The sequence below is a fragment of the Marmota monax genome, unplaced genomic scaffold (assembly GCF_021218885.2).
Source record: "Marmota monax isolate L192 unplaced genomic scaffold, Marmota_monax_Labrador192_F-V1.1 WCK01_AAM20220418_F8-fsc00072, whole genome shotgun sequence".
NCBI lineage: Eukaryota > Metazoa > Chordata > Mammalia > Rodentia > Sciuridae > Marmota > Marmota monax.
The window spans coordinates 2,171,445-2,197,098 of NW_026692356.1; the positions used below are offsets into that span (position 1 = coordinate 2,171,445).

Genomic DNA, 25,654 nt, shown 5'->3' on the forward strand with positions numbered 1-25,654 from the left:
TGGTGCATTCATAGAGCAATTGCCTAGCATATGTAAGGCCCTGGTTTCAATCCCAGCACTAAAAAAATAAAAAATAAAAATAAGCAAAGCTGAACAAGAAGGGAACTCCAAGAAAGGAATTTTTGAAACTAAAGATTATAGATACAACTCAGCCAAATGCAGTGAGTGAACCTTGATAAGATTCTAGTTTTAAAATAGGGGGAAAAAAACAAAACATTTTTTAAAGTGGCTCTGAAAGATATTTGGGGGCAAGTGGACTTGAGACTAAACTATATGTTGGATGATGTTATTGCAGAAAGAATGTCTTGGTGTATGTGAATACAGCCACACACACACCAAGTTCTGACGTCACTCAGGAAGATGTGAGTAAGCCCAGGAATATGGTGTCCCATAGCAATGATAAATTGAATGTCTCATTTTTTTTTATTTTTTATTCATTTATTTATTTATTTATTTATTTATTTATTTATATAACAGTGGAATGCATTACAATTCTTATTACATATATAGAGCACTCTTTTCCATATCTCTGGTTGTATACATAGTATACACCAATTCGTGTCTTTACACATGTACTTTGGATAATAATGATCATCACATTCAACCATCATTAATTATCCCATGCTCCCTCCCCACTCATACACTGCTGGTGGGACTGCAAATTGGTGCAGCCAATGTGGAGAGCAGTATGGAGATTCCTTGGAAATTTGGGAATGGAACCACCATTTGACCCAGCTATCCCTCTCCTCAGTCTATACCCAAAGGACTTAAAAACAGCATACTACAGGGACATAGCAGCACAATTCACAATAGCTAAACTGTGGAACCAACCTAGATGCCCTTCAATAGATGAATTGATAAAAAAAAATGTGGTATATATACACAATTGAATATTATTCAGCATTAAAGGAGAATAAAATCATGGCATTTGCAGGTAAATGGATGGAGTTAGAGAAGATAATGCTAAGTGAAGTTAGTCAATCCCAAAAAAAAACAAACGCCAAATGTTTTCATAGTGGGGTAGGGAGAGGAAGCATGGGAGGAATAGATGAACTCATGGTCTTTTTTAATTGATGAATAAAAATTATATACATTTTTGGTATAGAACATGATATTTTGAAATATATATATCCACATTATGGGTAGCTAAATGGAGCTAATTAACAAACACACCATCTCACATGCTTTTATGCTTTTATGATGAGAACACTTAAAATCTACTTTTTTGGCAGTTTTCAAATATACCGTATATTGTTATTAACTATAGTCACCATGTTGTAAAATAGATCTACTGAAGTTACTCATGGTAAGATTTTCCATCCTGTGATCAGCATGTCCCCAGTCCTCTCCCCTGCCCTTGCCCTGGTAGCCACCATTCTATTCACTGATTCTGTAAGCTTGATTGTTTTAGATTTCACATACAAGCAAGATCACATGTTACTTGGCTTTCCAGTCTGGGCTTATTTGACTTAGCATAATGTCTTCCAAATTTACCGACATTGTCACAGATAACAGAATTTCCTTCTTTTATGACTGAGTAGTATTCCATTGAGTATATAAAATACATTTTTTTAATCATTCGTCCTCTGGTAACTCTTAGGTAGATTCAGTACCTTGGTTATCGTGAATAGTGCTTCCCTGAGCATGGAAATGCAGATCTGCCTTCAAGGTACTCCCCTCACAGCTTTTGCATATATACCTAGTAGGGGGATTGGGGGATAATTTGATAGGTACCTTTTTTTTATTTTTTGACGACCCTCCAGACTACTTTTCATAAAGTTGTACTAATTGACATTCCCACCAACAGTGTGCTGGAGTTTCCTTTTTTCTATATCTCCACCAACAATTGCTATCTTTTTTTTTTCTTTTTTGATACAGGGTCTCATTAAATTGCTCAGGCTGGTCTTGCACATGCAGTCCTCTTGCCTCAGTTTCCCAAGCTTCTGGGATTATAGGCATGTGTCATAAAAACCCAGCTTAACACTTAGTATCTTTTTTGATAACAGCCATCTTTATAAGTGTGAGGGCATATCTCATTGAGGTTTGATGATTAATGATGTTGAGCTTCTTCTCTTTTTTTTCACATACCTGTTGGCCATTTGTATGTCTTCTTTTGAGAAATGTCTATTCAAGCCCTTTACCCATTTTTAATGGGTTATTTATTTCCTTGCTGTGCAGTTGTTTGAGTTCCACATATATTTTGAATGTTAACCCCTTGTTATATGTATGGTTCACAAATATTAACTCCCATTCCATGGGTTATAACTTCACTATAATAATTGTTTCCTTTGCTCCACAGAATTTTTTAAATTAGATATGATCCCATTTGTCCAGTTTTGCTCCTGTGGCCTGTGCTCTGGGTGTCAGATCCAAAGTATCACTGCCCAGAGCATGTCATGGAGCTTTTCCCCTATGTTTTCTTCTACTGGTTTACAGTTTCAGGTCTTAATGTTTAAATTTTTAATTCAATTTTCTAAATGGTATGAGATAATAGTTTAGTATCATTCTTGTGCCTGTGAATATACAATTTTCCCAATACTGTTTATTAAAGAAACTCCTTTTCCTAGTGTTTTCTTGGCATCTTTTTTCAGAAACCAAATGACTATAAATGTATAGGTTTATTTCTGAGCCCTCTATTCTGTTACATTGTTCTGCGTGTCTTTTTTCATGCCAGTATCTGTTTGTATTGCCATACCTTGTAGTAGGTCTTGAAATTTGGTGGTATGATGCCTCCAGCTTTGTTCTTATTGATCATGATTGTTTTGACTGTACAGGATCTTTTGTGGTTCCATGCAAATCATTCGGAATTGTTTTTCCTATTCTGTTAAAAAAAAAAGTTGGAATTTAGACTAGGGATTGCTTTGATTTGTAGCTCATGTGGAGTGTTATAGACATTTTCAACATTATTAATCCTTGTAATCCATGAAAATGGGATATATATTCCCATTTACTTTCACCTTCTTCAATTTCCTTCATGTCTTATACTTTTCAGTGCACAAATATTTTGCCTCCTTGGTTAAATTCAAGAGTTTTATTTTTTGCAGCTATTATAATTAAAATTGTTTTCTTGATTTCTCTTTCAATAAATGTTCATGAATTCTAAATAAAAGTTGATAGCAGGTAATTAGTGGTGACCATTTCTTATGTCCTCCCAAAATGGAATCCAGTGGGGTTTCTGTTGAGCAGCATTGAAGGATGTGGCTTATTAAGGATATATACTGATTTTAATTATGAAAAAGAGGTATGGAGAAAATGGAAATACTTAAAAGTAAGATGGAACAAGAGTATATCAGTTGAGGCTGAGAGAATTATGAAAGAAGTATGGCCAGAAAAGAGGTCAAGGGATACAGTGGAAGAAGCATATCTGGGCCCTATAAATCTGGGCTGGATCCTCATTCAAAACTCCTTACTAGCTCTGTCATGTAGAATCTGTTTTCTCATCTGCAGATTGAGGATAGGAAGGATCTAAGACCTTGCATTTCCATTCTTAGAATTAGAGATAATGTGTGTAATGTATCTGGCAAATGATTACTACTCAATATTTTTAAATTCTCGTATAGGAGAATTCAAGTCAGTAACTCAAGGGAGAATACTCCGTGACACCTATTATAAGTCTATGATACCCATTATAAAACAAAAGACCTCTCCTGTCAAGTATCCACTGAGCTCAAAATGCCCTGAAAGATCTTGCCAAAAGTTTGTTCTTCTTATAATTCCTTATTCAGAAAATGCATGACATGTTCCACCAGCAGGCAATGTTCTAGCCATCTCCTTGTATCATTCTTTTCATTCATTTGTATGTACCTGCTGTGACCCTGCCTCATTCTACCTCAATTATATTTAGCTGGCAAACCCTAATGCCAGGTTCATGCTGGGTAAACCCACTTTCTGCCAATCTGTACCTGCATCCATGTAGCTTAACATGGTTAGAGATAAGCTAAATCTATTCTCGCTTAAAATGTATGGCCTCAGTCCATTATTCCCTTCCCCAGTCCACTCGATAAGATTTGCTTCTCTTTCCTCTATCCTCATAATTTTCACACTTGCAGCTGACAATCTTCTTTCCTTTTTTATCTAGAAAGCAGTAGCAGGGGGATAGCTGGGTCAAATGGTGGTTCCATTCCCAATTTTCCAAGAAATCTCCATACTGCTTTCCATATTGGCTGCACCAATTTGCAGTCCCACCAGCAATGTATGAGTGTGCCTTTTTCCCCACATCCTTGCCAACACTTATTATTGTTTCCCTTCATAATAGCTGCCATTCTGACTGGGGTGAGATGAAATCTTAGAGTGGTTTTGATTTGCATTTCTTTAATTGTTAGCCATGATGAACATTTTTTCATATATTTGCTGATTGATTGTATATCATCTTCTGAGAAGTGTCTCTTCAGGTCCTTGGCCCATTTATTGATTGGGTTATTTGTTTTTTTGGTGTTTAACTTTTCGAGTTCTTTATAAACTCTATAGATTCGTGCTCTACCTGGTGTGTGAGGGGTAAATATTTGCTCCCAAGATGTAGGCTCTCCATTCACCTCACAGATTTTTTTCTTTTGCTGAGAAGAAACTTTTTAGTTTGAATCCATCCCATTTATTGATTCTTAATTTCAATTCTTGCACCACAGGAGTCTTATTAAGGAAATTGGGACCTGATACCACATGATGGAGATTAGGCCCTATTTTTTCTTCTATTCAATGCAGGGTCTCTGGTTTTAGTCCTAGGTCCTTGATCCATTTTGAGTTGAGTTTTGTGCATGGTGAGAGATAGGGGTTTAATCTCATTTTGTTGCATATGGATTTCCAGTTTTCCTAGCACCATTTGTTGAAGAGGCTGTCTTTTCTCTAATGCATGTTTTTGGCACCTTTGACTAATATAAGATAATTGTAATTTTGTGGACTTAAAAACAGCATACTACAGGGACCCAGACACATCAATGTTTATAGAAGCACAATTCACAATAGCTAAACTGTGGAACCAACCTAGATGCCCTTCAATAGATGAATGGATAAAAAAATGTGGCATTTATAAACAATGGAATATTACTCAGCAATAAAAGAGAATAAAATCATGTTATTTGCAGGTAAATGGATGGAGTTAGAGAAGATAATGCTAAGTGAAGTTAGCCAATCCCCCCAAAAAACAAATTTCAAATGTTTTTTTTTCTGATATAAGAAGGCTGATTCATAATGGGATAGGGAAAGGGAGCATAGGAGGAATAGACAACTCTAGATAGGGCAGAGGGGTTGGAGGGGAAGGGAGGGAGCATGGGGTTATAAATGATGGTGGAATGTGATGATCATTATTATCCAAAGTACATGCATGAAGACATTAATTAGTGTGAATATACTTTATATTCAGCCAGAGATATGAAAAAGTGTACTCTATATGTGTAATAAGAATTATAATACATTCCACTGTCACATATAAATTAAAACCTAATTTAAAAAGAAAGAAAGAAAGCAGTAGCAGAGTATAGACACAAGCTTCCACCACCACATCTACCAGCCTTCTTGCCACTTAAGCATGTACTTCCCTCAGCTAAAGCCACACCTTCCCATTGTGCACTCCATCCAAGTCCTTCCACCCACTCAAGAATATTGTATGGCAGTTGTCCCCTCCTCTGCTGCATCTTGGATGTGGGTTCTTTTGATAAACTCATTTCTGGACATTTGTGAGCATGATGCAATCAGAACCCCCCAAAAAACACCCTTAATGTTCCTTTAATGCTACCCATTTTTCTTCTCTTTATTATAGCAAAAGAATAATATGCAAAGATATTGCTTCCTCCATATCTTCTCTTTCCATTCTCTCTTGAGCCTCTTAACTCAGGTTTCTACTGAAACTGCTCCTGTCAAAGTCATCAATGACTTCCATTTTGCCATAAACCGTGATCTATTCCCAGTCCTTATCCCTCCCCATTAACATCCTTTAACACTGTGATTTCTCAGTTTGTCTTTAAACACTTTCTTCATTGACCTCCAAGACACTACTTCTCTTGGTTTGTCTCTTGCCTCACTGGCTGCTTGTCTTTATTCTCCTTTGCTGATAAGTCCTCAACTTGAAATAGTAGAATGTTCCAGATAATGTATGTGTGTGCGTGTGTGTGTGTGTGTGTGTATCAACACACACTCTCATGATGTAAATATCATCTATGTACTTGAAATTCCTGAACTGGAGTCTCTGGCCTACACCAGGATTCGTACATCCAATTGCCTACTCAGTCTCTCCTCTTGAATGTCTAATAAATATCTCAAACTTAAAATAACCAAAACTAAAATCCTTATCCCCTCCCCAAAATGCTCTCTGTAGTCTTCCCCATCTTACTAAATAACTCTATCCTCCCATTGTTAAAGCCAGAAGTCTTGGGGACATTTCTATTTCTCTTTCACGTCCCAGACCATCAGCAAACTCTCGGTTCTACCTTGCAAGTATGACAGAATCCAGCCCATGCTCACCTCTTCTTCTATAAGCCTAGTCCAAACCATTGTCAGTTTTACTTGAACTGCTGCAGAGTCTTTTAACATGCCTATCTAATTCCATTCTGGCTGCCAGATTCTTCTATAAGCCATTCCTCTACTCTGAACCCCTTAATATTTCTCTTTACTCTTAAATTAAATCCAAGTCCTTGTCATGGTCTTCAAGCACTAAGTTATCTGCCATATTTTATCCTCATTCCTGTGCTCATCTCTTGCTATTCTTCCCTTTGTTTATTCCATTCAAGCCACAGTGACCTCCCTACTGTTCCTTGAACACAATATGTACACTGAAGTCCTGGGACTTTTCCATTGGTTGCTCTATCCTCCTGGAATAACTGCTCTTCTGCAAGACTCAGTCACTCTTTTAACTGCAGGCCTCTCTTCAAATGTCTCCTTAATAGAGACCATCATCTATGAAATAAATGACATTATAGCACAACCCTCAGGCTCCTCTTTATCCTGCTTTGATTTTCTATGTAGCACCTCTCATCATTTTTAAATTGCTCATGCTCCTCTGCCACCCTAGATTTAAAACTCCATGAAAATGGGGACTTTTGTTCACCCATCACCTACAGCATTGCCCAGCACTTGGTGGGTGCTAAATGAATGAATCTGTGTAGTTGCATCTTTGAGAGCACCCCACTTCCCCAGGCAAACTTCAGAATCTAAAGAGAAACATTGGCAGTTTCCCAGCAGTGATCCAGGAAAGCTGGCTAGACAGCCTCACTGAAAATATTAAAACTGAAAAAACAACAGGGCAGAGAGATCCTGTGTAACAGAATGGTCAGATTTAGAGGAATATTTTGAAAAATATTAAGGCAGTTTTACAACTCAAAATGTGAGTATCTGATTAGGCATCTCCAGGTTTCCCCTTTGACCAAAGTGTATTTAAAATCAAACTACTGGGGACTGGGGTAATGGCTCAGCAGTATACAGCTGGCCTAGCACTTGCGAGGCCCTGGGTTGGATCCTAAGTACCACGTAAAAATAAATAAAATAAAGATACTGTGTCAACCACAACTAAAAAATCAAAGTACTAAAATAAATAGGTGGCTTATTGGTTGTGAATTATTTTTATCCTAAAAGAAGTTTGTCTTTTTGATCTATGCCTTCCGATGCTTTGTGTAGCTCTCATCCAAACATAAAGTCACTGGACTCCATTTTGAAAACCTGCTGAGAGAATTATGGCAGATACATTTAGCCATTAGCCGGAAATTTATATATATATATATATATATATATATATATATATATATATATATATATATATATTAGTTGTAGTTGGACACAATACTTTTATTTTATTTTATTTTATTTTATTTTATTTTATTTTATTTTATTTGTATGTGGTGCTGAGGAAGGAACCCAGGGCCTCACACGTGCTGGGCAAGCGTTCTACCACTGAGCCACAACCCCAGCACCTAGCCAGACATTTAGATGGTGTCTTTCTTAAAGGCACAGGGTTGGTGGAAAGTGCCAGGAAGAGGAACTGCCTAATTAGGGGTGGGTCGGAGGCACTGCGCTGGGTGGCGGCTCTGACACTCCTGGATCTCGCTCGCAGATGCTGGGCAGCGGAGAGTTCGGAGAAGGAGCAGGAAGAAGAGCAGGAGGAGACCGGGCCAGCGGCCAGCCCCTACGACTACAGGAGGCTCCTGCGCAAAACCTCCCAGCGCCGGCGCCTGGTAGAGCAGTTGTAGCGCAGCTGTTGAGAGGCTGCCACGGTCGGAAAGTGCTCAAGCCTGAGGGACCACAGGGAGCAAAGCGGGGAAGTCTGGGGCGCTGGCACCTCCAGGGACTGAAGCCCAGTGCTTGACCTCGGTAGGGGCTGCCCGCTGCGCGTGCCCCTCAAATGCTGGGGTCAGCCTCCCGTGCCCAGAAGGAGGAGCCCTTGGGAAGCCCCAGGCGCTGCACCCTGAAGACCCTTCCCCGACCCCGCACTCCCCTCTCTCAACAGCCCTTGAGTTGGAGCAGCCCTGTCCCTATTTCCCTAATGTATCTGTTCATTTGTTTGAGACCCTTTCTGTGAATCTAGCTGCATCTGAGCTGACATCAGCCCCTCTCTCATTTTGGGTGACATCAAAGATTTTTTTTTTTTTCCTTTATTGCAAACAACCTTCTCAGGCCTACTGGACAATTTCGGGTGGGATGAGTCTTCCAGAACAAAGCCCGGGTGGGAGCAAGGAAGGTGAATTTCATCTCAAACTGAGCTTTCCTTTCTCGTGGTCATTAAGATTGCTGAATAAAAAGGAAGCGCCTTGAAAAATCCGTGGTTTGCAGAGCAGGCTCATCAAGTTCGCTTTGGGGCCCCGCTTCTGCTGTATATAGAGTGCTGGTGGCAGCTCCCAGAGACAAGAGCAGAGGTGTCCCCAGTCGCCATTAGCAAACGCCCTCCCCAACCACCTCAAACACACACAATCTAAATTAATTCCCCCCGCATTTGTCATGAAAACACGACCTCCAAACAAAACTCCAGACCCCCAACACCACACACAAACGTGCTGCTTTCCTAATCAGTGTGGCTTCCTTTAGTCTTGCCTAGAAAAATTCCAGCCGTATCACTGAGGAGAACTGTCAGGCTTTACATTCACCTACTCTGAGATTTGGGGCAATCTCCACCGCTCCGAATTTGGGTGTACTTAAGTTGAGGGGGAAGAGTAGTGAATGGGCAGAGGTCTGCATTCAGCAGTTGACTGCAACTTAATTTAAAAACTGGGTTAAGACTTTCTAGAAAAGACATCCTTCAGGTCTCTGCAGCCTGGAAAAGTGGGAGGAAGGATGGCTAAGTGATTCCATGAACCACTGAATCTGAAGAAGTGTTCTGGCGGGGACTCGTCCTTTCCAGGAGTACCCTCAGCTCCTGTACCCTGGGGCTCAAGCCAGAAGACTGGGAAAATGCTGGGAGTTGACAAGAGACGGGGAGGCGGTGGGAGGTGATAATGTTTGCTGTGCCACTTCTCCAAGGGTTGTAATAGTCTCACCAGAGAGTTAGCTCCGAATGCTCCCCAGAGACTGGACTTGTGCACACTCTCCATTTTACCGAAGTCCAGTCCCAGGAAAATCTCCAGCTGGAACTGGGACAAACCTCCAGTTCAAATGCTCTGTAGGCCCTGCTCCTTTCCTGAGTTAGCGCTGTGACCACGCTAGGGCTTGGGACCCAAGAAACGAGTCACCCCCGGTTGTGTGGACCACGGAAGCTGTCAGACCTGATCCTAGCACCAACAAAACCAGCTCGGCAGGGCATGTAGCTGGTTCTAGGGGTAGGCTCAAGGGTCCACCTTGAGGTGGCCCAGCCCCATCTACTCCTACGTACCTACCCATCCACCACCAGGAGACCCTCCACAGGTAGGTGCCTTCAAGAGGACTGAGCTCTTTGCTGCAAGGCCCATTCTTCAACCCAAGCTTCCCAGGTGACCCCTGCAGAACCGAGAGCCCCGGAATCAGCTCTTCGTTTGCTGGATAGGGAGGCATCAGCTATTATCCCTAAATTCCCTATTTCTCCCCTAGCCCTTCCCCACAGGGTTTTTTGTTTTGTTTTGTTTTTGTTTTTTAAGTGAGACTGGAAAAGAGAATGGCCAATGCTTTGGTGAAATGTTGCAATGTATTTGTTTCCTTTTTCTTTCTCCCTCTTTTTTTAGCATCCCTCCTCCTTACTCTGTCCCTCCACATTTAAGCACTGAAAAAAGGACACAAGGGAAAACTTGTACCAGATAGTTTTTCTTTGGCCCGGGCTACCACACGATCTCTGGGTAACCTATGGACAAGAAATAGGTCACAGCAAGTAAACCGTGCCTGGCGGACTTCCCTTGGAGCATTGGGTCTGTCCCCCTATTCGGAAAGGCCTTCCTTTCCAAAGCTTTTCCCCAGCGCTGGCCCGCCTTCTCTAACCAGTCGGTGGCTGCCTCCTTTGTGAACTAATGACTGTAATTATTACCTCCCTTCACTCTTTTGTTATCGCCAACCCCGAGCCTAAGAGAGGGAGCAATGGGCTTTTCTGCGAAATGAAATTCTTTACAAAGCAAATTGCGTTGTAAACGGGGGGGGGGGGGGGGGGAGGAGAGATGGCGTTAAGGAAGGACAAACCAGATTCCCGTCTGCATCTGAAGTAGGGGATTTAAGTAAAATTTTAAAAAATGTTAAATACCACCAGCAGATGCAGAGTACTTGGGGGCTGGATTCGATGGCGCTTAAACAGTAGCAATTTTAAGTCATTGTTTAGAAAAAAAAATCAGTTAAATTCGGATGTTGAGATTTCTGCCTTCATCTTTTAAAATATCCGTTTCTTCCTCGGGTTTTTTTGTTTGTTTGTTTGGTGTGTGTGTGTGTGTGTGTTTGCGCGCTCGCGTTAAACGCTTGTTTTCTTAAGAACCTTTTTAAAAAATTTCCAACCACTCATCCATAGTAGAAAAGTTCTGCAACCCCAGCCTGCTGGCTTGGAGAGAACTATGTGCAGGACTCAGCGTGGATTTAAACAAAGAACTAGGTTCTTCGATTCGTATTTGAGAGGCGCGAGAGACAACTGCGGAGCTGACCTTCCCGCAGCTCAGACGACCGGACCAAGAAGTCTCTGCTTCCTTGGACTTGTAACCTTTGTTAAGTGGAGCTTCGGAAATCGAGCTCCTGAACGGGGCGGAGCTGAGATCTAGGTTCAAGGCCGCTGCACTCTCGCAGCCGCCTAGTCGAGGCTTCTTGCTAGAGCCAGCTCAGCTCCACCCCTTGGTCAGGACCCAGACAGTAACCGCCCCTACTCCCATCCCTGGGTCCCACAGCCACAGTGTGGATCCTCCAAATCAGCTGGATTAGGCACGTGGAAAGAAGACAAAGCTTAGTGAAGAGAATTGACCAGAGTGTAGCATACCCAGGGAAACAAAATTTGGGCCGGTATGTGGCCATCGCGAGCCCCAAGACGCCCCTCCTAAAGGAGGATCCAGGGATGGTAGCCAAGACTGAGGATCCAAGGGTCTCTGCTTTGGTAACAGCTTTGGTGACTGGTTCTAAAGACAGAGAAAAAATGCTTGTGAACACAATGGGAATGACCTGAGATCCAACAGGACTCAGGAAACTCAGACACCAGGAGAGGCTGAACACATCTCCTTTCCTCCAGAGCCATATACTCCTTCTCTTCTCTTCTCTTCTCTTCTCTTCTCTTCTCTTCTCTTCTCTTCTCTTCTCTTCTCTTCTCTTCTCTTCTCTTCTCTCTCTCTCTCTCTCTCTCCCCCCCCCACCCCCAGCTGCCAGTTGTAAAAGTTGATATCCACTCTCCATTGCCAAAAGAAGGCAAGGGGAAATCTGCTGGCCGCAAATCTTTGGAGCACCTACCCTGTTTAACCATTTTTAGATAAAGAAAATCATCAGACAAGAAAAGACTCTGACCTTCTCATATTTATTAGAAAAGGATTCTTTCCCACCAAGCCTCAGAGGCAGCCAATCTTGTCCTCCCTGGTACCCCCCTAACCTGAAGATTACCTTGGGGCAGGGGGAGGGGAGTTATTGTTTTGAGGCCCCCTAAAACGAAGGGCCAAGCAGGGTTTTTTTTCCCTTAGGATTTGGGAAGCCCAAATTGCTTAGTTAGAAACAGTGTGCACCCCTCCCACGCATATACAAATTCCAGTCACAGGTAAAGCTGGCCCTTTTAAGCCTCTGTGGACCAAGGTCATCAAACGACCGGATCCCATCCCCCATCAACCTTCAATCCAGCAGGCTCTGGTTGCTCTCCCCACTCCCTTCCAAGAAGTTTCCGTTCGTTTTATTTATTTTTTCCCCCAGCTCGAGGTCCTGAGTGATAGACTCCAGCGTGGATTTTAATTGCCTCAATCAGCAGTCTTTCTCCCCAGCTGTCACTCAAAACCTGGACGGTGGGTCCAGCGCTTCGCTGCTCAGGAATGGCATGCTCCAGGGCCAGCACGGCTCAGTAGGCACGCATTAGATTCTACTTAGGAGCTGAAATGAGCCCTTCTGCACTTAGACGCCCTTCCCCCATTATACCCTTCCCAGCTTCTGAATTGCGCCAGATTTTGGCCTGACCGGCTTGAGCTCTTGAGGTCGCAGCGACCTCCTCACCCGCTTGGAGGGAGAGGGCCAGGGAACCGCGTTTCCTTCCCGGCAGCCAGAGCCAGACCTCAAACAATACGCTAATCGGTACATGTGTAAAACTCGTCTAGGTCGCCACATTGTCCCAGGTCCGCCCCGCTCTAAGGCCAGCGCACTGTCGATCGCAGTAGGACCCTGGACAGCGCGCCTGGGCAGCTACCATCACAAGACGCTAGCTCTTCTGGGGCGCGCGTGCACGCCCCATTCTGTCTCCAGCTTAAGTGTACTTTCTGCCTCGCACCGTAAGGATTCAGTTCCCTATCTCTCTCCCATTTTTTCCTCCTTCGCTTCCTCATCCATCCCCTCTAGGCTCCCTGTCCTTCAAAATCTCTCTGGCGCTTTTGGGCTTTTCAATATCCAATATTTGAGGAGCCTTCGGACCCCTTCCCCATTTAACCTCTGCAGCTTCCAGAGCGTTACCACATCCCTAAGCCCCAACTCTAACACACGCGCGCACACGCAGACACGCACGTTTCCTGTCCCTGTGTGACACCCACCCTCGTTGCGCGTCCGCACCCGTCCCCGCGCAGTGCCCTCCTCCCGCCACACACTCGCAAGCACGCGCGCGCAGGGCCGAGCCTAAGGCAGCTCGCCCCGCAGCCGGCACTCAAGACCTGCTCCAGTCTCGCAGCGCGGATGGCATCTCCGGGCTCCAGCTTTTGGTCCTTCGGGTCTGAAGATGGCTCCGGGGATCCCGAGAACCCCGGTACAGGTAGGAGAGTGGGGTTTTGCAGCTGGCGAGCTTTGTAGGTGGCCCAGGGTTTTGCAGGGCTCCTGAGAAGACTAAGGAGGTTTTACCACCTGCAACAGAAAAAACTTTGAATGCTTTGCCCTGCTCTCGTGTTAAGTCCTGGTTCACCCAAGAACCCAAGACCCCCACAGCCCTTTTCCCCCTAGGAAGATGACCAAAGAATCCCAGATCCTTTCCTCCTAAGGTTAAGAGAGCTCCTCAAACACGGGGGGCATCTCCAGAACAACAAATTCGTGGACCTAGGACGTTGCACCTTGGTGTCTAGATCTTGGTCTGGGACCGAATGGCGGTGGGGAGGGGGAAAATGGGAAGGGGAGAGAATTGTTAGTCTGAAAAGGGAGCTTGCAAGGAAATGGACAGCCTGTTATCTAGGAAAACTAGCTCAAGCGAGGCACGTAGGAGAGTTTTTCTGAACCCATCCGCACCTGGAAGGCAAGTACAAAGGGCCGCAGTGTGAGCTTCTCCTTTGAAAACAAATCAGTGTCCTGAGGGCTGATCGGGGTTGTTAGGACCGTTTCGCTCCCCGCACCTGTCTGCTCACTGTCCCAGGCGGCCCTTTCTCACAACCCGAGCTTACTAAGGTTGTTCACTTAGAACAAAATTTCACACGTCCATCAGCTGATCTCTTTATGGTTCTCTGTCCTCCTGCCTGTCTTTCTTTGCAGCGAGAGCCTGGTGCCAGGTGGCCCAAAAGTTCACAGGCGGCATCGGAAACAAGCTGTGCGGTAAGTGCAGCAGCCCAGGGAAGGGGGGCTGGCAAGGTCCGGTGCTCTCGGCCCGCAGGAGCAAAACCGCCTTTTCACCTCTGCACCCGAGTTGGGGTGTATTGGCCGCGATGGGCGAGGGTGAGAGAGCTGGGCCTGTCAGGCCGATGATGACCTAGGCCGGCGATCTGTGTTCCTGTCCAGCTTTGCTCTACGGAGATGCTGAGAAGCCAGCGGAGAGCACTGGGAACGTGCCCCCGCGGGCCGCCGCCGCCCGGAAGGTCGCCTGCACCTGTGATCAGAAACCCTGCAACTGCCCCAAAGCGGATGTCAACTATGCTTTTCTACACTCAACAGGTAAAGGAGTCTCACTGGATCCCAGGGGCCCCCCTGCTACTTGCTCTGCCCCGCCCATCTCGGCCTGGGCGACGTCCGTTGCGCTGGGAATTTGCGGGAGTCGAGGTGATTCCCAGAGGCTGGCTTTGTAAGAATCTTCAACTGTACGCGAGAAAAGCTTGATGGAGTCCCAGTCTCTTGCGCTGCAGCGCCCTTGCCCCAGCACCGGCAGGAGCTGTGGGTGGCCGAGCGGCCTGGCACTCTGTGGTTCATTGTGGTCTTCGCTATGTTGCTGGGGTCCTCGGGTGGGATTCAATTTCTAGATGTCCTGTAGGAGAACTCAAAATTGCTGAGATATTTTAGGTCTTTAGATTAGATCGAAGGAGTAACGTGTAGCTGTGATTTCACAGGGGAAAGATTTTGTACACGTGAGACCTGCTCGCTAAATTTTACCCCGTGCGCCTATACTCTCAGTCTCCAAAAGGCGCGCATACACACACACACACACACACACACACACACACACTGACTTGGGGATCAGCGGACCTTTAACAGGCCCATTTCACTTTGCCTGGTTTGCCCAAAGGCATTTCGCAAACACTTTGGAAGTGAGATGTTTCCATAAACATTTTAAATGTTTTAGGACAAACTCCTATGATCAGATAAATGGAGGCACAATTTCTGAAAAAGAAAAAGAAAGAAAGAAAGCAAACAATGTTGTGAACTAAAATGCAAGAGTTTTTTTTTTCCTGGAAGAGGAGAAATCATAATTGCTCTCATTCATTCCCTTCGTCTTTGAAAAATGCCTCTCCTTTAAAGAAAATGCTCTGCTTTTCCAAAAGTATTTATGATTGTTGTTGTTTTTTAATGTAAAATCTCTGGATTCAAAGAGACATTAATTGCCCAGTCGAGATCTCGCCTGAATATTTCCATAGTAAAATGGTGTCGTTTTAATTCTATTCTTTAGACCTACTGCCAGCCTGTGACGGAGAAAGGCCCACTTTGACATTTCTGCAAGATGTTATGGACATTTTGCTTCAATATGTGGTGAAAAGTTTCGATAGATCAACCAAAGTGATTGATTTCCATTATCCTAATGAGCTTCTTCAAGAATATAATTGGGAATTGGCAGACCAGCCACAAAATTTGGAGGAAATTTTGGTGCATTGCCAAACAACTCTAAAATATGCAATTAAAACAGGTATTGTCCTATCAGGAATAATAGAGCTCTTCTTTTCTTTTACAATTTTTATTTTTTCTATAAAATGTTTTGTTTTATGGAGTTACTGATATTTTCAAAATTGTAAAGCTATTTTCATCATTTAAAAATAGTAATGATTCAAATGACTCAAATCAAAAGCATTTTCTGTTATTGTTTATGCATCTGAAGTTGATAATATAAGAAATATCATCTTAGCATAAACTGTCAGCATTTACATTGCATGCATTTGACCATGGAGATGAACCACTGATATAGAAGCAACTGTTTGTCAGCAGAGGACAGTAGATTTGACCCAAAAATAGAAAAAGAAAGGGAATAAGGAAATGAAAGCTCAAAAGGCATCCAAACAAAAGCCTGAATTCCAGTATGGTGCTGGTAATTTCCAGGCATAGAACTATTCAGGGACCTAACCATGTTATGTAATCATTGAGCCAGAGTTATAATGTTGTGGCATTGTCTCTATTAGCTGGGACTTCAGATTTGAATTCCAGGTTTTCTCCTATTTTTTAAAGAGGTGTGTGCATGCGCGCGCGCGCACACACACACACACACACGCTATATATACTAGCTTAGCAATTCAGTCATAATATACGAGGATATAAGGATGTGTCCTTCACGGGCATTGTGTAAAAAGATAAAAGAAAGGCAAGTGCGGATATGGGGTGGGGGTGGGCAAAACTGATATCCTTAGGGGCACATTTTTTAAAATGTATTTTGTAGCCTAGATTTGAGCAGTATTCTTTATTGTCCATCCATTTTATAGTTCCAGGTGTAACATTTATTTGGGTGCATTCCAACCTTTCTTTTTATCTACACAAAATCAATTGTTCATCAACCCAGGGCCTGATTACCCTTCTTTTTTCCTACATTGTCTCCTATCATCCTGATACATGGTAGTGTGGCACTTCATTAAAGCAACAAAAATAAATACAAATGAATTTCTGGGGAGAAAAAAGACCTAGTGGATCTAAATTGATTTATAGCTTTAAGAGGATTTGCTTACAAATAAAAAATGGGAAATATTACATAAACATTAATTATCATAGACATGGCATATTTTATATTGCAATTTTTCTTGATGAATTATCAGTATTGTCCTAATCAATGACAACCATTTGAAGAACGTTTGGTGGGAGATTTTCAGCTTTTTTCATTTATTTATTTATTTTGCACATTCTTTGTGCCAACAAAGAAAGGTATGCACAGACAAAGCCTTGGAAAATTGATTTATTGTATTATTTTCCACTTTTGTGGAATTAGAGATTTAGAAGAAGATACACAGAGGGAAAAAAATTAACTTGTTGACTTCCATCAGACTGTGGAGTGTGGTTTTCAAAGGTTTATTACATATCAATCAATTTACATTCCTGGAGAACCCACAAGATGTATATACACCAGTCATTAAAAGATGTTTCTCTCCCACCAGCTTTTAATATACCTATAGGTGCAAACCTGAGCAATACTTTTAAGTCATTTTTGTTTTACCCATGCCCCTTACCTAATATTTAAATGTTGATAGTAAACTGGTGTCTATTGACACCAAACCAAAAAGAATGTGTAAAATGTTTTACATCTTCATCCTTGAAAGCTGGTGGTATTTGAAATGCAATTTAAGGGGTTGAGATAATGGCAATGCAAGTCAATAAAAGTAATAGTTCTGTCTATCAATGTTCCATTTAGTGTCAGGAAAAAAAAATGGGCCAATTCAATACTTAGATTTTGCCATAATGCACATGAAACTGTTCGTCAAGTGTTGCTCTATTACTTTTTATTTAAAGTTTAGATAAATATCTGATGTAGTTGGATTTCTAAGTAAAGCATATCAATACTAATATAATATCTCAACAATATTCCTATCATATGCAGTATTTTGGCCTTCTGTCCCAAATAGTATTTTAGAAAATTAACAATAGGCACCTTCTCTCTTCAACTGGCAAGTTTACAGATATTTATGCTTCAGCATATTTGTCAACCAGTACTATTTAGGGTCTCCATCAAAGTCGTTACCTTGCCTGCTACCATCCTGAATTTTCATAATCCTTGGGAGATTCCTTTAGAAAATGCTTTTTATCACCTGGTTTCCGCCTGAGAGTCCTTAGTTGACTTCTACTTGGGCTCCAAGCTTAAAGAGGAGGTAGGCACAGTGGGGAAATTCATTAAAATGAAGTCTGCATGTGTTGAGTTATTTTTTTAATGAATATTGCAATAAGAAATTTCAGTGAATGATAGGATTCTGGAATAGTTAATGTTTGCAAGGATTATTAGATTTGGTGGGGATAGAGGTAGTAAGGGGAAGTAGTAGGGACTAATATAGCCTCGACTCTTTAATTGAGCCATCAGACAAAGGGAAGTGAAATATCAGTAAATGATGCTGTCCTTGTTTGGGTCACTACTACACAAAGAGCAATATGTGGGGGATGAGGTTGTGGCTCAGCAGTAGAGCGCTTGCCTAGCACTGGTTCTATCCTCAGCACCACATAAAAATAAATAAATAAAATAAAGCTATTGTGCCCAACTACAACTAAAAAATAAATATTTAGGGGAAAAAAAAGAAGAGCAGTTTGGATGTCTTTGGCCCCTCCCCAACTGATTGTGAGCACCAAATCCGAGTTGCCAGAGGCTGGTAGTTCAAAGAGTCTGTGCACCCTTTTGGGCTCATTTGCTGATCTGTAGGGAACATTCCGGCAGCGCATGGAGCAATCCTAATCTCCTGTCACAAATGGCTGCAGTCTCCTTAGCTGCCCAAGGGGTGAGTGGCCACCAGATTCTCCTGTGCAGCCAGACCTAGCTCAGTTCGCATGCCACTGATGGTGCAGCTGGACGCCCAGGGCTGCTTGGGACAGCTGACAGGTTCAGAGGCAGGTCTCTCACACTTGCATAGAGCCCTGTCTGGATTCACTAGGCAGCCCTAGGAGGCCGCCTATAGGGGCCGCAGGTGGTGAGCAAATGTCATCAGGGGAATATTTCTGCCAGAAATCAAAAGGGCATGCAGTTCTCACCTGTCAAACTATATCCCTCCATGTTTTCACATTATTATCAGTGAATGAGAAACTGGGGGCAGGAGAGATTCAGGTGAAATAACAGGCCAAGGTCAAATAATATATACAGGGACAGAAAGCTAGTGATTGAAGCATCAAACTTGTATTCACAGTGGTCATCTGAGTGGATTGGTCTTCTGATATCCAATCCACAGCACATACCTTGGAATCCCTTTCAGTCTTATGCAGAGGTTTTCATGCCAAATTTTCCATACAGTTGATTGCTGTGTGATAATAGTCACCAGGCTCATCTAGGAAATGCATGAGCTGAGAAGTAGATTAATGGATAGATTTGCTAATCCTTAATAATTTCCTTACTTAAAAAAATGACTCAGGGACAAAGAAATAGAGGGGCATCCGGAGGGAGAAATAGGCTGTGATTTCAGCTGTGAGCTGTAATGAAACGGGGAGTCAATGAGGCAGAGAGGAGTAGGGGGTTGTTCCAGATGTCAGCAGCAGCACAGAAAGACTTTTCGCCTCTTCTGAAAGGGTAAACCGATGGGCTCAGCATCAAAGGGCCTGGAAAAGAGCAGAAAAGATGGAAGGGTGCCTCGTGCAGCTTTAAAAGAGGTTAAAAAATGCTGTAGAATGAACAAGAGATGCTCAAATCCCAGTCTTTCTAAATGTGCTCTTTCTCAACTCCTATCTTCTCCCTGTGTCTAACTCTCCAGCCTCATGCCTGGGCTGATAAGAATGCACTCTGTCCAGGAAATAAGCTATGTGTTGACTTTTGTCCCTGCTTTCCCCATTGCCTTCCTTTATCTTGTTTTGCCTGCACTGGTGATGAGAGACTATCACATCCCCAGGCATCAGACAGGTGTCCAGCAAGTGGCAGATACCTTTTAATTAGATGCTATTTCCATAATTGTTCATCTTCCAAAATTTTTGTTGCTAAGCAAAGCAGACTTATTGATAGGCTTTTTATGAGACATGATGAGGAGACACAATTCTAATGAAAATTTTATAATTATATTTTAAATAATAGCCTCAGGAGTATATGGATATCAACCCATTTAGAGAATTTTAGAGAAATCCAGAAGTTAATTAGTTAAGCCTCTGCTAATGGACTAATCAGTCCCTTGAATACATCTTTATGTATCTTGTTAACAAGAAAGTGATGTTGACTGCATCCAGCTTGATTTTAAATCTCAACTACGAGAGAGCTCTGTTGTTTATAATCAAATATTCAGACAGAGAAGAATTGACAAGAATGAGCTTTGTCCGTGCCATCTTTCTATGCTCATCACCTTTTGAATCCAGGGCAAATCACTCAGCAGTGTGTTCCATTTTCTCATTTTTGCCCTGTCTTTTGTAATCATCAGCCATTTGTCACTGATATTATTATGAATGTTGGCATGCCTGGCAGATGTCATGGTATGACTGATTCTCAGAACTCAACAAAATAGGACTTTCAGCAGCATGAATGAGAATAAGAACACCCGTCTCTGACTTGCTTTGGGTTGCAATGACATTTTCGTTTGCAAATATGTTGAAAGCATGGTAGGACAATATTTAGTGTTCACAAGGCAAACCGCATCTATTGTTTTTTTATAGGGCATGATTAAAGGAAATTTTTTAGAGTGTGTTTTAAAAAATACTAAAATCCAAAGTGGCCTCTGTGGTTAGAGGCAGTGTCCTTTGTGTGCATGTATATGTGTGTGTTTGTGAGCACATATACGTGTGGGCATCCTGGGTCTCTGAATGTGCATTTCTTGTTACTAAAATATCTTTCAAGGTTCTTTAGTCAGAAAAATCACAAACTTGAGAAGTCTTTATTTTCATTGGATGCCATCTTGATTCTGCTATTCCATTTTACTCAGGGCACCCCAGATACTTCAATCAACTTTCCACTGGATTGGATATAGTCGGATTAGCAGCAGACTGGCTGACATCAACAGCTAACACTAACATGTAAGTAGATAAATATGGTTTTGTGTAATCCAGGATAATTATTAGTGAGAGTCCATCATCTTAACTCTTATGTGAAAATCTCCTTTTATTAGGTAGCCTCTAAAATAGTGATACCAACTTCAGAAGTATGAGTGTTTTCACTCTTGCTTAATAAAAAGTCTAATATATCTTGATGCAAACTATACATGTATTTTAAAATACAAAAGGGGCTTATTTTGTTGTTGGGGATTTGTAATTACATACAGTGTGAAAGAGAAATGAGACCAGATGTTGTATTTTACATAGTATGATTCTGCACTGTTCTTCATTCAATATGATAAACCACCCTTCTACATCATGCTAGTAATTAAAGTTCTTAACATTGGGGCTACAGAAAAATGAGCAAACCTTTTGGAATAACTTTTAAAAATAATTTTCTCTCCACTTAACGTTATAATCATAATATTCTGTGAATGTAATATTTGAAGAGGGAAATCATTCTGTAGATATTGTAATGGTGAATTATTTCTTTGAGATACACACATAAAATGTGGCCATTTCTACATTTCAGGTTCACCTATGAGATTGCCCCAGTATTTGTGCTATTGGAATATGTCACACTAAAGAAAATGAGAGAAATAATTGGCTGGCCAGGGGGCTCTGGCGATGGGATATTTTCTCCTGGTATATGATATTCCACCTTTTCTTTGTGTTTTTTTTTCTCCTGATATGCCTTGTTATAAACCTAAGAAATTAAATATCTGGTTCATATTTCTGATTAGGTTACATAGGATATGTGTTGATCAAAAGAAGGAAATATGGCTGAATGCACAGGACCATTGAACCTGCCTACATGCTAACTACACGTGTTTTAATATTAGTTACTTATGTTCAAAAGAAGCATAAGCAGAGATTATATTACCCAGTACTTCTCCCCATAATCCTACATTCAAGATGTATGGATAATACGCAACAAAGAAATAAAGATTCTAATAAGGGAATTCACTCTTTGATGCTCTTCTCAGAGTTAGTGAAATAGAAAGGGTAGCCTCATTCAATAATACCTTCACTGTTCGAGGGTGCATAACAAGGCAGATCTATTCAGTAGAGCATATGTACTGCTGTAGTCTTTCATAACTAGGAGGGAAGCTGATTTACATTAATTTCAAGGGGGGCAGACAGTGCCTGGTGAGATCATTTCTTAGAGCTAAAAAAAGGGGGATGATGATTTCTTCAAGAGGGTTCTCATTCCCTTTCTTCATTATCATGCCATTCAGTCTTTTCCATCTTGCTTTTTATAACCAGCCACTGCATTCTAAGCTCCAATGTTTACACCTCTCCCAGCCCAGAGAACCAACCTGAAATAAGAAGCCGTGCCCTTGGTTCACAAGTGTGACCTTGGTTGGATACAGAAAAGAAATAGAAAGGCAGTGGGAAGACAGAGTTACTGACCCAGGGAAAAGAAACCTGGTGTGCAGAGTATCACCTAATAGGTGACAGGGCTGGAGGGCATCAGTAGGCTGAGACAGCAGAGGGGAAGAAGCTGAAGCCATGGTGTCCGACATAGCAAAGGCCAAGTCCTGATCTCCCTTCAGCAAATCTGCAAAGGCAAGTGGAAGATGAGAGAGAAGGGGGGAGGGGAAGAAAGAAAAAAGGAAAAGAAGAAATGACGGATAAGCAACAGTGGCCTCCCCCAGGCCCAGGCTTAAATTAAACATGTTTGCCTGCAAGTTCAGATCTGCTATTTTATGTTTTTAAGTATATAGCACATTTTTTTTTCAGATGCTAAAGGAAAATGTGTTAGTTAAATGGAAAGGAAAATTAGCCTTTTTTTTTTTTTGAAAAATGTCATTGAACACCAGCTGTGATGAATTTTAAGCTGACTTTTGTTTTATAGGGAGTTTAGTAATTTTCCTTTGGTACTAAGTTTTTACCTTTGCCATCATTGCCTGAAATTGATGCTGAAGGCATTTTTCATGGGGAACTCAGTAGGATTAGGAGATCAACATCATTTCTACCTTGATTTCTCTTTCCCTTACATGTTTGGTTGTAAGACTGAGCTGTCCCTGAGAGCATCCTCATCTCCATTTTAATAGCTCCAAGTAGTCGGGAAAGAATAACTGCACCTGTTGACCCTGAAAATTTGACTGACTAATTTGACAGAGGGCCAGGCCTAATTAACCTGGTAGGTCATAGAACCTGCATGCCCCAGAAAACATACCCAAAGAAAGACTTCTCTTTGACAGTTACACTAGGCTAAGTATGGACTTAGGACTCACCCTTCCATCCTCATGAATAGTGGGGAATTATTAGGAAAAACTGAAGCTTGATCATATAGTTTCTTCCCTGAAGACTAAAGACCCATATTGCTCTCACTCCAAGATGGAAGTCATAGAGGTCATGCTATAGTGTACCGTGGATATTCCACAGTTGAAGGGGCAGGGTCAACAGAAAAAACAATAGACAAAACATGTTTTTCCTTCTTACAAGACATCACAGAAGAGAGGCAGTTCATAGCATCCTTTTGCTAATGGATGCTTTACTAAGTAGCATCTAGCCTTGTTCCTGGCGTTCAAAGCATCTTATGATTTAAGCAGTAGGGATAGAGAAAATCACCCATTCCTATGTGGCTGTGATCTAAAAGTCCCATTCCTTGGACTAAATGTAAAAAGTTAGGTCTGTGAACTTGCATACAGAACTCAGCTCAGGTGATCTTACACCCCCACCTATAATACCCAGAGGCTCAGGACTCCTAGAAGAAACGTGCTTATGTGATCTCTTTGTGAACCAGAGAGAACTGGAGTACTCCTTGCTGCTCAGTAGGTTGTGAAGGAAAGAACTAAGTGGGGGAAAAGAAAGCTTTGCTTAGCTACAATTTTTCCTATCATAGGAGATAAGAGTATATAGAGTTTGTGCATCTGTCTCCTGCCTATTTTGCACACAAGGCTCTATATCCACTCAGGGCTGCAAAGCCTGTAGCTTGAGGATGACTGAGCTACAAAAAGGAGTGGGAATAAAAGCAAGGACATTTCTTGGATAACTGCAGTGTGAAGATCACCTGCTTCATCTACATATTCCCCTTTCTCTTCTCCCTCTCTTCCTCCCCAAGACTCTTTGAGAAGAATGACTAGCAACAGCAGTTCTCAATTGGGAGGCTCCCCACCCCCCACCAAGGAACACTTGGCATTGTCTGTAGGCATATTTGGTTGTCATAACTGGGGATGGGATGCCGCTGGCACGTGGTGGTCAGAGGCCAGGACGATGCTAAATAACCTATATTCCCCAGGACAACCTCATCACAAAGAATTTTGTAGCACAAAATATCAGCAAGTTCCAGGATTCAGAAACCATGAGATAGACTGAAAATTTCTTTGGCAGCTGGCCTCTCTGTCCAGCATCCTACAGTTAGCCTTTTAGACAGGGTTATCTGCTCAGTGCAGGTCTGACCCGGATTCTGCTTGTCCTGTGTCTCTGGGGTCCCAGACCTGCCCTCGTTCTGACTGGTAGGAAGCCAGGATTTGGGTGATGACTGCTCCGTCCCAGGTGGCCTGTCTGGGTCAGAGCCCAGGGCTGGTGAGACAAAGGTCACAGCCCTGCATGGGCCATTAACCTGGCATGGAGCCCTCCTGCTCCTCAGCCACCAGGAGAAAAGGCAACTCAAAGCATTCACATCATGGCTGGGCCTGGGGGTGTCTCCCTTTGGGTGGGGGGGCACTACCCTCACTCTTCCTGACAGTCTCATGCCTCATGCCAGCAAATTCATTTGCATTCATAACAATCTGTCTATTTCCTGAATGGCAAAACTTCGAAGCTTCCCCACATCCCTGGGGAAAGCTCACTTTTCTTTACCTGTCAATTGAAATCCTACTTATAAGATACAAACCTCGTCTTGTGAAATTCCTGACAGTCTTAGAACAACATAAGAAAATAGTTCTATATGGGCTTAACCTTTCTTAGTTGTGTATTTTCCTATAATTATGAAATGAGACTTTGTTAACTAATACTATTATATTTCTACATTGTCTTTAAGAGTAAAGAACTGTTTCGAGACGTGAATACATGACTACGATACAGACTTGGATGTTTATCCTGAATTCTCTGAGAAATCAATTTAAAGTCCACATTGTTAACAGCAGCTTATTTGTCTCAAACATAAGTGGCTATGAATTCACTGGGACCACTGATGCTGTGTTCTATGTAATAAAAAACATCCACAGTGCCCTCTTGATACCATCTTTCTGAGTAGGTGCTCAGTCAGCTGATCTTATAAATATTGTACCATCATGGCACTTTGAGCCATTTAACTTTTTTAAAACTATCTTTTTAGTTGAAAATGGACATAATATCTTTATTTTTATTTATTTTATTTTTATGTGGTGCTGAGGATTGAACCCAGGGCCTCACGCATGCGAGGCAAGCGCTCTACCACTGAGCTACAACCCCAGCCCGAGCCATTTAACTTTAATCTTTGACTGACTTGACCAAGGATTTTGGTGCAACAAAGAAATAGCATAGAGGTCCATCATATCTGACCTTTGGGGAAGGTCTGACTCAGCATGAACTGAAATGAAAAGCAATAACTATTCTCAGGCCAAATGTGCCTTTTATGAACCCTCTTGTTAGAGCCTTTGAGTCTGAGGATTCAGTTCAAAGGACAAGCAATAAGGTTCTCTCCTACATCCAAGGAGGACAGTGAAAATAAGGGATGTTGTTTGAGCGTGAAGTGTTGATGGTAATGAATAGAAAAAGTCACTGTGTCTTGCTGTGCCCTGTAGGTGGCGCCATATCTAACATGTATGCCATGCTGATTGCTCGCTTTAAGATGTTCCCAGAAGTCAAGGAGAAAGGAATGGCTGCTGTCCCCAGGCTCATTGCCTTCACATCGGAGCATGTATGTGTTTCTATTCTTTCCAAGTTGAAGGTTATATTCCATAAAAACCTCAGTTGAAGGAATCACAGTTGAAAATGCATGAATCCCAGAGGTTCTCTTTCTGGAAGATACTTCTTGGGAGAGAATGACGGGGAGCAAACAGCTGAGTGGTACAATAGAGTGTCCTCCTTATCTCTAAAATTCAAGAAAAATGTGAAGATACAGCAGAATGTTTTTACCTCTGGTTCCCATCCTTCGCTTCTCTGTAATGATGTTGTGTGT

The 25,654-nt window shown here is 42.2% G+C and overlaps 2 protein-coding genes across 2 annotated transcripts in view; both read left to right on the top strand.

The window, feature by feature from the left end:
* Positions 1-8,739, top strand: part of Myo3a (myosin IIIA) — a 203,283-nt gene extending 194,544 nt beyond the window's left edge. The window contains exon 33 of the mRNA XM_046442267.2: positions 8,036-8,739. Within this exon, the coding sequence (XP_046298223.1) occupies positions 8,036-8,171 (136 nt within the window). The 3' untranslated portion in view covers positions 8,172-8,739. The remainder of the gene's footprint in view (positions 1-8,035) is intronic.
* Positions 8,740-12,836: 4,097 nt separating this feature from the next.
* Gad2 (glutamate decarboxylase 2) overlaps positions 12,837-25,654 on the top strand; it is a 74,847-nt gene continuing 62,029 nt past the window's right edge. The window contains exons 1-7 of the mRNA XM_046442423.2: positions 12,837-13,273; positions 13,978-14,037; positions 14,221-14,373; positions 15,320-15,553; positions 20,433-20,523; positions 21,074-21,186; positions 25,278-25,393. Of these exons, the coding sequence (XP_046298379.1) occupies positions 13,198-13,273; positions 13,978-14,037; positions 14,221-14,373; positions 15,320-15,553; positions 20,433-20,523; positions 21,074-21,186; positions 25,278-25,393 (843 nt within the window). The 5' untranslated portion in view covers positions 12,837-13,197. The remainder of the gene's footprint in view (positions 13,274-13,977; positions 14,038-14,220; positions 14,374-15,319; positions 15,554-20,432; positions 20,524-21,073; positions 21,187-25,277; positions 25,394-25,654) is intronic.